The sequence below is a fragment of the Pezoporus occidentalis genome, unplaced genomic scaffold (genome assembly GCF_034315485.1).
Source record: "Pezoporus occidentalis ecotype Australia unplaced genomic scaffold, CSIRO_AGI_Poc_V1 ctg104, whole genome shotgun sequence".
In the NCBI taxonomy this organism is placed as follows: Eukaryota; Metazoa; Chordata; class Aves; order Psittaciformes; family Psittacidae; genus Pezoporus; species Pezoporus occidentalis.
The window spans coordinates 1,466,978-1,482,411 of NW_026912822.1; the positions used below are offsets into that span (position 1 = coordinate 1,466,978).

The 15,434-nt window shown below is 43.4% G+C and overlaps 1 protein-coding gene across 2 annotated transcripts; it reads right to left on the reverse strand.

Moving 5' to 3' along the window:
• Window positions 1-5,304: 5,304 nt before the first annotated feature.
• Window positions 5,305-14,105, reverse strand: TENT5C (terminal nucleotidyltransferase 5C). 2 transcript variants are annotated; one of them, XM_062618305.1, is made up of 2 exons: window positions 13,957-14,105; window positions 5,305-11,273 (listed from the first exon to the last, which is right to left on the reverse strand). In XM_062618305.1, exon 2 carries the CDS (start codon window positions 11,245-11,247, stop codon window positions 10,075-10,077), a length of 1,173 nt encoding a protein of 390 aa, XP_062474289.1. In that variant the 5' UTR covers window positions 11,248-11,273; window positions 13,957-14,105; the 3' UTR covers window positions 5,305-10,074. The 2 variants fall into 2 exon arrangements, with proteins under 2 accessions (XP_062474289.1, XP_062474298.1); XM_062618314.1 differs by lacking the exon at window positions 13,957-14,105 and adding an exon at window positions 12,144-13,368.
• Between the last annotated feature and the right edge of the window lie 1,329 nt (window positions 14,106-15,434).

The window sequence follows — 15,434 nt, forward strand, 5'->3', positions numbered from 1 at the left end:
GAAATAGCCCAAGCACAGAAATCATCTCAAGATGCAGAGCGCTCACTGCCAGCTGTAGGCTTCCAGACAGCTCTGGCACCCCGACCTTAAACGTCTTTCTGCAGGCTTCTCTGATACCATTTTTAAAAGTTGTATCACTTCAATGGGTATAAAATGTCATCATTTAAGTCAGACTGATTCAAACAGTTCCGTGAGCCAGTGCTATTACATTGCAGCCTATTTGTGATATATTACAGTGTAATATATATTGCAATGAACAGCCTCCTCTGAGATGGTCTCTCTTACAAATTAGACATCATTCGTAATCTATCAGGCACACCTGAAACAGCCTCAAGAGCAGTTGTCATAAAGAAACGAGGTTTAGATTGTTTTCCCTGCAGATTTTCTCTTATTCAAGATCATTATGCATTATAATAGTACTATAGTACTATATATAGTACTATAATATTATAATATAGTATAATAGCACAATGCATTATAATAGTACTACTACTACTTTTCAGTGAAGTCTGGGATCTGGAGGTTTCAGCAGTGAACATAAAATCTGACAATGAGCTGGTGTTACAATACTGCAAGTCAGTCAAAGGAACCCCAAGATGAACCAGAGACCATTCGCTACTCATCTATTTTTCATTAGCAGTAAGTAAAATCAGTAACCAGGTAGAAAATGCCTCCAGAGCAAAAGCTTCTGTTTCGGAACTAAAAGTCATAACTTCACAAGCTTTTACAGTTAAAGGCAAGACCACTGCCATCAAACAGCACACTGCTAGTTAATGAAGTCTTATTTATGAGAGAAACTTCCTTTCTTGTTTCAACTAAACCAATGTTTTCAACTGCTATTAAAACAAAATTGAAGTCCTGGTCAACTGAAACTCCTGACCACGGCTGCAATTACACCCTTACAGTAATCTTTTATTTCTAACCAGACAGCAAAAATTATACTAACAAAGGCCAAGGTTCACACAGTAACTGCTGAGGAGATACAATACACAGAACAGAACATGTACCGCTGTGATTTTACATTGCAATTGAGCATTTACAAATTACATGTGTAGAGCATCCTAAACACTGGCATAACACAGTCCCTCTGCAAGTTCTGCTGGCATGATGTTGCAGTTTTAAGTCACACATGCCTGTGAGAAGATGGTCACCTCTACTTCAAAACTGCATTCCCTATTTCATCTGTGTGGGGCTTTTTAAACACCCACATCCTTCTATTCAATTTCTGACATGTTCCAGTAGTATCCACATCCCCTTCCCTTCCCACCCTATCATTAGAGCAAGGCTTCCAAAATACCTTCTCCTAGCCCTGCCAGGAAGTCCCTGTGTTAACTAACTGTGCTGCTGCTTCTCTTCAGGGCTCATTTTTTGGTATGGGAAATGGCAGTAAGTAGGAATCCTCTATCAGAGAAGCACTGCAAGGAAGGAGGCTAAGCATCAATTTAAAGCATGCACATACCTAGCTAGAATATTACTTTACATTCAAAGTTTCCTCTGCTCCAAAACAGATGCTGGTTTGGGGGATTTTTTATGAGCAACATTTCTCTGGAGTAACTCCATGAATTTGTTGCCAGAGGCTGAGCCCCGTCCACACGTTACTCCCACCAATCAAACAGGGATGCAGAAACTTACTCCAGTGCAGCTGCAACACACAAGCCCAGCCATTCAGGTTTGCCAGGCCATTAGCACACCCCTCATAGCAATTGTCAAACTCCCACTGGTGTCACATGGAATTTGGGCAAAGGAATTGACGGCAGGATATCTTCCCAAAAATAACTTACTTTCCCCCAGTCTAAACTGGTTAACTAAAGCTGCCCAGGAGAAGAAAGTGAAAGGGAGCTCATGAGGTCTAGAGAGCTACATCAGTCCTGGCAATTAGTCAGGGCTGCACAACATTTGGGGAGCCCCACATGAGCAGTAAAACAGGCAAGCAGATGATTGTGATGACTAACAGATGTGATGGCAAGAGTAGAAACATGGAGCTCCTTGCTTTGGTCATGTTGTGAACTGCTGTCCCAGGGATACTTGTCACCACAGTGGTTTAGACATGAGGGTGCAGAGGAAAGGACTGAGGAAGGGCTGTTAAGCAGTGACAGCATATAAGCTTTCTTTGCTGTCTCTACCCCTATTTACAGAGGGAAAAAAATACTCCCAAAATAACCTGCATTCAGTACCTTTGGGTACTTTGTGCTGACATTGGTTTTAAACCACCTGCAGGTTTCAAAGTGCCCACAACAACCTTGTGCACCCTTCTGTATGCAAGAACAATGCAAACCTGTGAGCACTTCTGTCATCTCCAGGCACCATGCAACACTTAAGTCAGTAAGGCAGTAGATAATTAAGAAGAGGAGCTTCTCTGTCCATTTACATTGCAACTATTTACCCATAGGATTTGGACAAAATGTTTTTTTCTAATACCACCAAGTGCAAAATACTCCATCTGGCAACCAGGAGCACAGATGATGTCAACATCAGATGGGAGAGGCTGCTTTGAGAAGCAGCAGATGAACTTTGAAATCACCACAAATAACTGACTCAGCACAAGCACTTAGCATGCCACAATGCCATGGTAAAAAGCACAGGCACAGTTTGTGGACACAGACATCAAAAGGTTGAGAAGCAATCTTAGCACTACTTTTTATCTGTGGTACGTAGAGCATTGGGCTAGCAACTGGTGCTGGGTTGTGAGAAGAACAGGAACCACAAAATTCCAGAGGAAAAGGTTTCCAGCTTCTAAGTCCAATATATACAACATGAAGCTCATTTTCCACAGTTCATCCAGGAGCTGAAGGGATTAGTGGATAACAGGAGAGAGTCTGGAACTTTTCAGCCTTGTTGATAAGGATGCAGCAGTCTGCAGGTCAAAGATGAAGTTCAAACACCAATATGGAAATGCAAATGAATTTCTCAGTAATGACCACGATCAAATATTCTAACAGGTTCTCCAAGTACATGATGAATTGCCACTATTGAGCACCTTTAGGGCAAGACTGAATACCTTTCTGGGAGGCACAAAATATACCTTTCAGTTTAAGAGAGAAAGGGGGTGGAAAAGAGAATTGTTGCAGGTGGATGATCAACTCTGAAGTGAGAAGCACATCCACAAAGGGACCAGCCTGTGCCACAAATCCAACACACTCAGAAGACTTGCCTTGCTGGATAGAACCATATCACAACTTGGGTTGGAAGGGACCTTCAAAACTCACCTCTTCCACCCCCACTGCAATGAACAGGAATATCCTCAATTAGATCAGGTTGCCCAGAACCACATCCAGCCTGGCCTTGAATGTCTCCAGGGATGGAGTATCCACCATCTCTCTGGGCAACCTGTGCCAGTTTTACCACCCTCATTGTAAAGAACTTTTTCCTCACATTCAGCTTGAATCTCGCCTCTTGTAGTTTAAAACCATCACCCCTCATCCTGTCACAACAGGCCCTGCTAAAAAAATCTCTCCTCAGCTTTCTTATAGGCCTCTCAAGAACTGAAGGGCTGCTCTAAGGTCAATCCTTCTCTTCAGCTGAGAGTCAGTGGGTAATACTGGGGAAGGCAGTATAGCTTTCCTTAATGTACATGTGAACTACCAGTTTAGGATCTAGCAGCTGCTTTCCACAGTTCTTGGCAAGACTCTCTTTTTTCCAGCAATATGACTCAACTCTTTCCTACTAGGAAAATTACTCAGGCTTGGCAGGTTAACTACTCCCTTCACCAGGCAGTCTTGCTTATAGGATATGGAGCTCATCTTTCTCTCATTGAGACAAAGCAGAACAGATTGCAGCACTGCTACTACAGTAAAGCAGAACCACTATGTCTAACACCCACAGTGAGGTGGTGTGTTACACTTTTTGATATACCTCCATTTTAAGTTGCTGGAGAAATACTAATGCTATTTTATTGTTGAAAATAGTAACTTTGATTATTTAGTGTATTAGTGAACTAACTATACTGATTTGTAACAAGCAGTATTCAAAATAAGCAGGCATACAAAGAAAAGTCTTTGTTTCTCTCACAGGAGCATCTACTCCGGAAAGGCACACTGAATACTCCAATTTCAAAAGTATTAACTACTCCATCATGGAAGGAAGGAAATAAGTACATCTGCCTGAACAATAGCAACAATTTAGAACAACATTTGTCTAATGCCTCTCCCACCCCATCACAAGACTGAGCTCATATTCCCACAGCATGGAAAAGGCCAGGTTCTAGAACTGCAACAGGACAGAACACTTGTAATTGCATTTTCACCAACACAACAGCAAAAGAGCAAGAACAGCTTTCTTCTTCTTCTCAATTTTTACCATTATGTACATTCCCTAGAGAATTGAAAGAGTACATACCACCACTTGCTTAAGCATAGCTCTTTCTCTGTTTCAGTATCTGACCCTGCAAAGCTAAGTTTGGTATTCTAGAAACTTAAGGATGTTACCCAAAATAACCCTGAAGCTTTTATGATGACATAAACCCAGTAGTTGAGGTGAAGAAGTTTCAGGTGACAAGCAGATGGCTTATGCTGCCCAGCTGTATTATCAGCTCTCCATTTAAGTTCAGAGAGAAGCAGTTACACTTTGAAAAAGGACTAGACAAGCTTCACAATTACTTCCATGAGATCACACTGCCTCTGCTGATCTCCACAGAAGTTTCCACTGCAGGTGTTAAAAGGCCCTGAAGACCAGAATTTCTCCAGCATTACTTAACTGAGAGGCTAGAGCTTGTCTGAGCTCTGGAGAGGAAATAACAGCACAGTTATTTTCAATCCTAGAGCAGAAGGAACAGCAAGTAGACTGCCACACACTCCCAGGAGAAGCACCAGTTCTTCAGACAGCGAAAGCACAGTCTTTCAACCTGCAAGCTAGCCTGAAGAACAACTGCTGACTTTATGTCTCAGCTGCCTGGCTCACAAGTTGAGGTCTGAAGGAGCCGCCGACTTGGAGTAGTATATGGAGCGCATCACAGAACAGGCTGGCAGGCTCTAGCTTAGACCAGACACTAACAGGCCTAAAACATTTTGAGGCAGTCCTAAACTCAAACTGAGGTCAGATAATGGTCAGTGCAAAAATGGACTAAAATATGCCACTATAATGCAAGTGAAAGACAGATGTTTCACTGACTAATCTTCAGTAAGCTGAGGCAAATGTGTACATTCATGAAGAAAAAGAGTACCTTGAATAACATCTAAACCCAAGCATTACTATGTATCCCATCACTATTTCTTCCTTCCCCCCCAGCATATCTACACACACAGGCCAATAAGCTCCCCAAATATTTTGTCAGCATTAATTTAGATGCAAGAATTACTTGAGGCAAGCAATGTTTAGCATAAGTTTATTTGCACAAGAATTTCAGAATCATCAAGGTCCAAACCCCAAATTCCAAGAATCGAAAGTGAACACCACAGTGCAAAACAGTAGACAAAGTTACTGTGATCAATCTCACATTTGGGCTCATCACAAATCCAAGTATTTCTAGTACCTTGTTTTGCCAGCTTAAAAACAAACAAACAAACAAAAAAGCCAAAAAAAAACCCAACCCAAAAAACCCCAACTAAGTTCTTCCAAAGAGGTATGAGAAGGATTTTCCCAGAGCTGACTTCTTTTAATAGTTAAAAAACAAAGATAAACATAGAAAAAAAAAAAAGCCTTCTAAATTTTAACAGAAAGTGCAATTTCAATCAGAGACAAGCCCAATCCAGATCCTTCAGCAAATCACCTTCTGAGAAAAAACAGAGTGCTCCAACTATTCTCCCCAAAGCTCCTACAACTACAGCCCAGCATCCCACCTTATAACTAGTTTCATTGAAATTAAAGAACATAAATATAGTTCAAGTTTAACAAATGGTTAAGACTTAGATGGCAAAGACTACAAGTATAACAATCCATCTGGCTCTCCCAATACCCAAATTTGACCAAGCTGCCAGTGACTATGGTCAATTTATTGCTTATTCCTGCACTCAACAATTACGGCAACCTGACTGAATGAGTTGAGAGGAATAGTAAAAACAGTCTCATCAGTACACTGACAGCTTAGAATTGAAGCAATTTGTCCAAGTTCTCTTCTGTGAGGCCTTTTCCCAAGCACTCATATAGCAATAAGCAGAGATCACTACCAACATTAGTAGTTATTCTAGTGATCTGCCCATAAAGCCTAGGCACAAGGCATACCAAATGCTTAACCCCAGAACTCAATCCCAAGATATGGGTCTTTAAGTTTCAATAAAAAGCTTCAGGTGTTTGGACTAGATTTAAATACTACCTACTGTTCTGTAGACAGGATTATGAATGTTAAAGTGTGAGGATCTTTAAAAAAAAACAGTTACTTGAAAGCAAGCAGGAGTCTTCAACCTCCATCTTAGTGATTGACTGAACTAGCTAAGGACAAACACAGCAACAATTCAATCTTGAGCTCAGTGAGCATGAAGTATGCTTTCCCTTACAACTTTTCAGAGCTACCATGGATCAGCAGCACAGGGATTTTACCGAAGTGACTAACATCCAGTCTACTACTAGGTCTCCTTGGCAGCATCTTTATCAAATAAAAAGATTAATCTCTTACAATGAAGAAGTCATACCAGTAAACTGTAAGTTAAGCAGGAGCTTGGCAATAAATAGTGACCACAGATGCTTAACCTCAGACTGGCTTAGCCCAGCAGAGCTTATAAACTACAGGAAGAAAATAGCTATTTTAAACTACACTGTCTAGTTTATCAGAAGCCTAGTCCTGAGGAATGATGCACTGATACTAGACTTGCATTCTAGTGTTACTACAGCTTTGTTTTGATATCACTGCCAGAGGGAATGCAATAAGCGTAGCAGTCTACAGACTAAAGAGCAGGTTTGCAAAGGCATCATCAAGTACTAAAGGGAGACTGAATTAAGCAGGCAGCCTAGACTTGGCCTAGGGTCATCACTTTTAACTTACCTAGTGCTCATTCTCATGTTACTCCTTGCTACAGGGACCACCATAGACCTGAACACAAACCCGCTAGCACACACCAAATTAAGCCACTGCCACATGCAACACAAAGCTGCTAGGACAACTTGAAACAGAAAGGGGTAGCCTGGTTGCAACACAATGATGAAAAGCTACTGAGTACTCCAGCTTTACATGCCAAACCAGGATTATTTTGAAGGCTATGAGACCATATCCCAGCAATCCCTTATACAGCAGGGCCAATGCAGTGCTGTGTAGCTTCCAGATACAGTTTTAACTATTCAAGCACTTAACATCTAGCATCCAGGCTACAAAGCATTTATGTTTCTAATATGCCAGAAACAGGGAGCACAGCAGTACTGCAAAGCTTAAACCAAGTCAGCTGTTCAGTAAGCAGCCACTCAACATAAAGCTTCCTTAGAGACCTCAACAAGAAGTTACCTTAGCAAAAGTAGAATTTTATAGCAGAAAGCTTAAATTCTCCATAGCTCTATCTCAGTAGGGATTCATTAGAGCCCTTTTTCTAGCACTTCCTCTTCCAGTGGATACACCTGGCCAGACATTCAGCCGCCAAGGCATTTGAAGACTAGCAAAACAAGTCTGTTTGAAGCTTGTGAGGACTCCTGAGTCTCTGACCCCTTCTTCCACATGAGCTGATGTACAGGAACAGTTTCTAAAAACCAGCCACAACAAGACAGATACATAATCTAGGCTATTTGATATGCGAATCAAACATTGCCTCTAGGCAATGGTTTACTTCTTCCATGGATATAGCTCAGGCTGGCTTTAAAAACACCTTATTTAAAGGATGATAGCAATTACAGAGTCCTAAGAAAAAAAAGTTCCTTCTTTCTAGCAACACTTTATACTAGGCCAAGTATTGCCTTGCATGCCAAAGTTACTCATGCCTAGGTTTGCATTCCAGCAGTAAGCCTGCACTAAGTTTAACGCATGTGACAACACTGGCATCATGCTAGCTTTAAAAAAGCCTTCCAAATAGTCTAAGCCTTGGGTGAGAGGTGTGTTGTCTGTAAGCTACACCAAGTCCAATCCACAGTTAATAAAAAAGGCTGGGTTCACATTTGAGTTTAGCTCCTTTAGCTGGCTACTCAGGAAGCCTCTAACAGAAAAAAAAAAACACAAAACCAAAACAAAACAAAAAAACCCACCCCAAACAAACCCAACACTACACAGAGGACACCAAATTATTCGTCTATTTGCTACTGAAGTTGCTTACAAGACTGTTGGAAAAAAAAGATTAAGCTAAAGCATACTCTGCTACATCCCTCCCCAACTTCCTAAACTAAATTAAGAAGTCTGAACAGAAGAGCAACCTCACTGCTCTAAGCAGGCAATCTTTATGAAGTAGTTCTGAAAAGTGAAAGAACTTGCAATGTAACTAGAAGTTTTTGGTCCTATAAGGAACAGGCAGGGTTTTTTACTGCCATTTAAGTGCTGCACTGCTACTGTTTTCCACCCTGAACAACCACCGTACCTTGGTGTTTCACCTCCTGTCTGGTTTACCTTCTCTCATCTTAAATCATCTGTTTGATCAGCCACTTTGGTCTCACAAGCTTGCAGAAACAGCTAGAAGTCATAAAAAAGGTTTAGCAAACAGGTATTCTTGAACATTGCACCAATACGTATTAAACAGCTCTTATATTTGCCTTTTTAGTCTACTTCTCTGGTAAGCAAAGAAAACTCAAGATCATTTGCTACATGTATTTTACTATTGCAATTCAGTGAAAATCATCCAGTTAATATACCAGTTTAATACCACTATATACATTAACTGGGGTATTTTTAACCTTCCTTATAAAGCACGGGAGTTTCAAAGCAGCAAGTTCAGCACACATCCTTTAGGAAGGTCAGCCCCCTACCCCTCCAAGGGAGTACATACTCTTCTAGAGGATATTCTGAAAACTGGAATAGGCTTTCAACACATACAGCTTCTGTGAAGAGCTCTTTTGAGGATTTATATACCTCTTCAAGTGAAGGTTAAGACCAATAAAGAAGAAGAATTTTACGTTAACCACTCAAAATACCATCACATACCGTAACCAGTTGACAGTGATAAACCACAAAGCTCAACCCCTAAATGCCGGCAGAAAGACAAGCCTTCAGGACCTGCCTGAAGTTGTACAATAAGAACTTTATTTTAGAGGCACTTTAGGAATTTGTGCTGTGGCAGGAGTACACATCATCCTGCAACTTAGTGGTGGCTTTTCTTTTTTTGCTTGCTGTGGACCTGTGAAGAAGAAAGTTGGGGCAAACTTAAATGCAAGAGCTGTGCTACTTTCCAGCTGTGACAAACATGGTTTTGAAGGATGCATTCAGAAAGGCTTTATCTTGAGCCTGGATTCAACCAATCAAGCTGTGGTTCCAATTCTATTTAAGGCTTCAATTCCTCATTTCAAGGACTTCCCACATTACCAAGTTTTAGGCTGTATTTTGGTGCATGTTTAGAAATGCCACCTTCCAAATTTATGTACTCAAGAAAAACTCAGCCAGTTTATGCTTTGAAGACAGACTTACTAATCCATCTTCAACTTCCAATAAACTAATCTTGAACTTGACACAGGACCATGTATGCCTAGGTACTATGAGAAACAACATTTAGGTCCTTTACAAAACAAACAGTTACCAGTTCTACACAGCCAGGAAGTAGAAGCAGCCCAAGCACGACACGAGCCACTCTTGCACAATTAGTTCAACAGAAAGTTGGCCAGAACTTCAACTGAGGAAGTATAGAATAATGAGGTTAGGCAATAGAAAACAGTTTTGCTGCTACTCCAGAAGTGGCTTCTTCTCTGCTCAAGACATCTTACGATTAACTAGCCCAGTTTACTGAATACTCCACTTAGATCATATGTTAACAGCCACTTCCAGAACTAGTACAGAGTTTTTAACTAATCCTCTTAATACTTGGCTGTCGATTCTCTTCTCCTAATGAAGAGGTAATAAGGCTTCTCAGAAATTGCAGATATATAGTGATAGCAGGTCACCTGGTTGCATATTTCTATCACACACCAGGAAATGGACAGTCCAATGCAGTCATGTTTCCATTAGAAAAACCTCTAACAATTACTTGTCTATATACACTCAGCATCTTGGCCTTCAGTAGCCTCCATTCAAGAACACTCAAGCAATCAATTGCAAGGCAGCCAAGTGGGATACGACTGGCTGTATGGCACAGGAGCACTTGCAAGGTAGTAGTTGCTGAAGTTTACATCACTAACATAAGGTGCTGGCTGGTAGTAACAGGTAACATTAGTGGCATTAGGGATGATGTTTTGTTCTGCCAGCACTTTGAGTGCTAGCAGAGAAATCAAGTTGAGAGTCTGCCTTCGTTCATGTCCCATGAGACAGACTGTGCTCTCATTCACCACCCTGCGCAGAATCATGAGGTAGTCATATTTGCTCCTCTCTTCTTTGGAGAAGTGGTTCTGGAGGTAGGTCTCTAGTTTACGCTGCTGATCCAGGATGTCTGGGAAGTCTATGAAGAATCGGGAGCACATGTAGCGCTCTAATGTTTTGATCTCATCCTTATCCATGGGCCTGAAGTCTCGCACTAAAAGGTTACTATACTTAAGAAGCCCACCACCACGGATCTCTTCAGGATTTTTGGTAGCTATCAGCTTGTTCTGGAGGTGATCAAAAGCTGCTTCAAAGTCTCCATACATACTCTCCCCAATTACAGTTGGATGGAAGTGCTCTGACATGGGGGTTTCAGAGTAGTCATAGTAAAAGAGCAGGGAGTCTAATATGATTTGGAAGGAGTCCACACTGAATTCAAACTGTCGTCGTATACAGTCTACAAACTTCAGTTCCACATTCCTACCATGTTTGTTAGAAAGTGATATCAAGCTCCAACGGTCAGATTCTGTGTACACTTTGACTAGCTTCTGGATGTAGGCTTCCTTCAGTGTTACTGAACTGATTTTCAGCTTGCTTACTCCTTCTGGCAAGAAATTCAAGAGGGATCGCAACACCACATCTCGAACTAACTGAAACTCTGCCTCACTTGGAAGAGAAACTTGAAAAATGAGATCCAGGTCTTTGCATCCCAGCCCATTATCCTTGACTAGGACATGACCAGCTGCAGAGCCATTCAGACGGACATCATGTACCACAATGCCTGCTTCACTCAGCCTACTCCGAACTGTCTGAACAATGTCCTTCAGAGTGATCTTCAGTGTTGGGAAGTTACCTCGGCCATGGATCGGAACCACCTCTGTAAGAACCTCATGAAGACGGCTGACCTGCTCCCAGTTCAGTACACTGCATGACATGCAGTCTGTCTTACTTCCTTTGCCTGCCATCTTAAGATTTTTCTTCTCCAAAGAAACTGTAGGGAGGTGAAATATATACAAAAAAAGACAAGTTAAGACCTTTTTTAGACTTTTCTGTATGACTCCTAGATATATTCTAGGCTCTGCTTTTCTGTCTACACACAGACACAAATAAACAGAAATAATTCTATGTACATATAATTATCAGGAAGCCTTTCAGCTGAAATGATGCACAGATTCTCTACTGATGCAGACAAAACACTGATGTGTCACTGTCCTTTTTTTGGTGAGGTAGCCTTCAGTACATAAGCAAAGCAGTTTGTATTAAAGGGAAATTATCAATGAAGATGACATATAAGCTTTAGCTAAGTTTAAGATCATCTGCAGCACCAGCTGAAGACACAGGAGCTGTAAGTACAAAACACTTCTGAAAGCTAAGCTTTGAACTTGTTCCATTACACATAAAGCTCAAACTGCTCTCTCCAACTGGAAGACCCTCAGCTATTAGTCTCAGGGCTTAGACATCTAGCCCACTGAAAGCACTTTAATTATGCCAGAGAGATTTCCTCCTTACCATAGAAATTTTTGCTTTCTCAACCATCCAGCATCTACCACTCTTGGGATAAAGACCAAGTACACCTTACTCCTGCAAAAAGCTACAGCAGTTCAGCATCCTGGACAGAATTCCAGCTGCAAAGTCAGGTAACAACTATTCAATCTGCACTGCAGTCTTTGTATACAACTCTTCACCCTTCTTAAACTACCTTTGGGAAAATATTCATATTTGCCCCAACCTTTTGCTCATTTGTGGAGAAAAAAAAACAAGCTTCTAAGAGCTGCCACATGTGTATTATGTCAGTGTTATACTAAGGACTTGAGAACCTCACTGGCCAGAGTTGGTCACAGCCTCACCTGAACTTCTGCACTTTTTAAGGAGTCTTGTCACAGTTGACAAGATGTTGTGCTTAAGAAGCTTGTGTTTTGAAGTATGTAGATACGCATGTTCTACAGTTAACCCAACTCCTACTGGTATTAATACACTTAACATTACAGGTTTCTGCTGTGGCCAGGTGCTTCCTGACAGCTACAAACTGAGGCCTCACCTCCTTCTGCCCCAAGTACTTGTGAAGACTGCAGCTGCCAAGGTCAGTCTAGTCGAACTTAAGCCAGTTAACTCTTGCCTACCAAGAACTGTTTAAAGCCCAACTGTATAGCCTCCTAACATGTAACAGCACAGTACATGAAACGCTTCTCAAGCAAGATTCAGAGAGCAGCTGTTATTTCATTCCTGTCCTCTTCCAGCTTTTAATTTTGGAGCAGCTCATTTGACCTGTCACTTCCTCCAAAGAGAGTCAAATCCAAGATCAAGTATACAGTAAGGTAAAAATGTTCCTGGGGAAGTAACTTCAGTCCTTGCACATGAGCTGCTGCATTACAAACTCTGCTGCTGTGGGTCACATCAGAACCAGCAGGCACAAAACCAAACCTGTGATTCACAAGATGAAATCAGGACAAATCAAGGGGTTCTTCAAACTCAATCCTTAATGCTCCCACACAGCATAAACCTGACATCCAGCCTGCCAGAAGCTGCCCTCAGGTGCTTCAAGTACATTAAAGTACATTTTCATGGTAAACCCACTGTATTTCCATTAAATCCTTCAAATCACTAAAGAACACAAGTGTCCTCCGTGACTTTCAACTTAAGCTACAAGTGTTTTCAGCTACCACCTCTGAAAACATTCCTTCTTATCCTTCCCATTCGTAGCCTCCTTGGCAGCTGCAACACATGCAGCCTACACAGCAACCAGAAAGGACACTATACTTCCCACCACACCATGCACACTTGGCTCTGCTGGGTGATCCTCACCCAGGACAATGCTGCACATAGCTGACCTTATAGGAGGAAGATGTAGTATTTCATTTCCAGTTCAGTGGAGAATTTAATTCTCAGGCTATCAACCTGAGAATCAAGCCTCCCAGCCCTAAATCACTCACATTTGCCTGCTTTACAAGGCTTATATTAGCGACAACAGGTCTTTAATGACTTTAATGTATTTGGATGCCTCTTGTTTCACCACTGATATTTTCCATCACAAGATCATCTGATAAATGAAGATCAGAGAATCAGAGTGGTTTGGGTTGGAAGGGACCTCAAAGCTCCTCCAGTTCCAACCCCCTGCCACAGGCAGGGACACCTTCCACTAGATCAGGCTACTCCAAGCCTTCCCACTACCAGGGAAGTGCTCACAAGATGCTCATTCACCAGGGAGCAGCTAACTCTTAAGCAAAGACAGGCACTGCCTATTTAATACCAAGTGTATACCCATTCTATAGGATGCAGACCTCAAATCAGAGGCAAAAGAAATGAGAACAAGATACTTTCACCTCTGGCACACAGTGAAGCACTTCACCACCCTCCAGCGGCAGTTTCTCCCCTATAAGAGGTATAACTTGACCCCAACACCTAACAAACCCGCAGACAGCATGGCTCTGTGACACCACGGTGCCTAAAGACCCCAGCAGCATCGGAGGCCGGAAAGGCTCAACTCCCGAGAGAAGAGGCGAGCGGGCTCTGCCGCGCCGTAACGGGCAACGCACGACCCGCACGCGGAAAAGCGCCGCTTTAAACAACAGCAACCTCTTTTAGCATCACCGACCACTTGTACCGAGGAGAACCCGCTTATCAGCGGAGCCAGGACCCGAGGAGCCGCCACGCCACGTCCCGTCCCCGCTCCTCACCGGTCAGCACAGCCGCGCCGCGCACCCCGAGTGACCGCGCCAGCCTCCCGCACGCACCCCTCACGCTCCGCTGCCGCCCTTTATCTCCGCCCCGCGCCGCGCCCCGCCCTTCTCCGCCGTGAGGTAACCGGCGGGCGGGGCGGTTGCAGCGCCAGTAACGGTCGCGGTGTTGTTTCCTTCAAGCATCGCGGTTCCCCTCCCTCAAGGTATCGGGGTCTCAGGCTTCCCACCACCGTTCGGGAGCTCGGCCCGGGAACCCGGTGGAGTTCGGTCTGGGGTGGCTGTTTTCACCTCCTCCTCCTCCTCCCCCCCCTCCCCATATCGGACTGCACGCGGAAAGGGAAAGCAATGTAGCTGGGAGTGTCGGTGGATGTCAAGTTGACTGAGCCGGCAGTGTGCCCTTGCTGCTACGGGGGACAACAGTACCCTGGGGTGCATCGGGAGGAGTGCGGCAGCAGCAGGTCGAGGGAGGTGATGCTCACCTTCTACTCGGCGCTGGAGAGGCCACATCTGGAGTGCTGTGTCCAGTGCTGGGCTCCTCAGGACAAGAAAGACAAGGAGCTACAGGAGAGGGTCCAGTAGAGAGCCACAGGGATGATGAGGGATCTGGAGCATTTCACCTATGAGGAGACACTATGGGAGCTGGGTCTAGTTAGTTAGGGAAGAGCAGACTGAGAGGGCATCTCATCAGTGCAGATCAGTATCTCAGAGGTGGGTGCCAACAGGATGGTGCCAGACTCTTCAGTTGTGCCAGCAACAGGATGAGGAGCAATGACCTCAACATGAGGAAGAACTTCTTTACGCTAAGGGTGGCAGAGCCCTGGCACAGGCTGCCCAGGGGGTTGTGGAGTCTCCGTCCCTGGAGACATGCAAACCCCACCATGGATGTGTTCCTGTGTAACCTTCTATAGGTGGCCCTGCCTTGGCAGGAGGTTGGACCTGGTGATCTCCAGAGGTCCCTTCCAACCCCAAACATCCTGTGACTTTGTAAGGCAGGGAAGTGGACTACAATGAAAAGCAGGCTGAAATAACAACAGGTTTCCCCAATGGTACCTTGTCTTGTGCAGAACAACCATCAGCACAGACCCAAAATTTCCAGGCTCTGCTGAAGGGTTTGACCATGGTGCTCCATCAGAAACAGCCAGAGTAGGAGTTCATACAGAAAGTACAAGGATGCGCTTACAAGGATGCAGCAATAGCGTTGAAACACAACGTGCTGCTGAACACACAGGTGATGGGCTGTGGGAGGCACTGGGGACATGGAGGAGGATGGAACTGTTAAGATGGGAAGCAATGCGTAACTTGGAGATACCAAATAATAAAGATCAGTTTAATAAAAAGCTACAATTTATTCTATAAACCCTCCAGTGTTTCAGCAAAAGGGGACAGAAAGGACCTGGGGTATTTGCTTTCTGTAGGATAATTGGGACTAGGTATAAGGGGGCTGTAAGAAAGGCAAAGCTTATCCTAGGATAGCA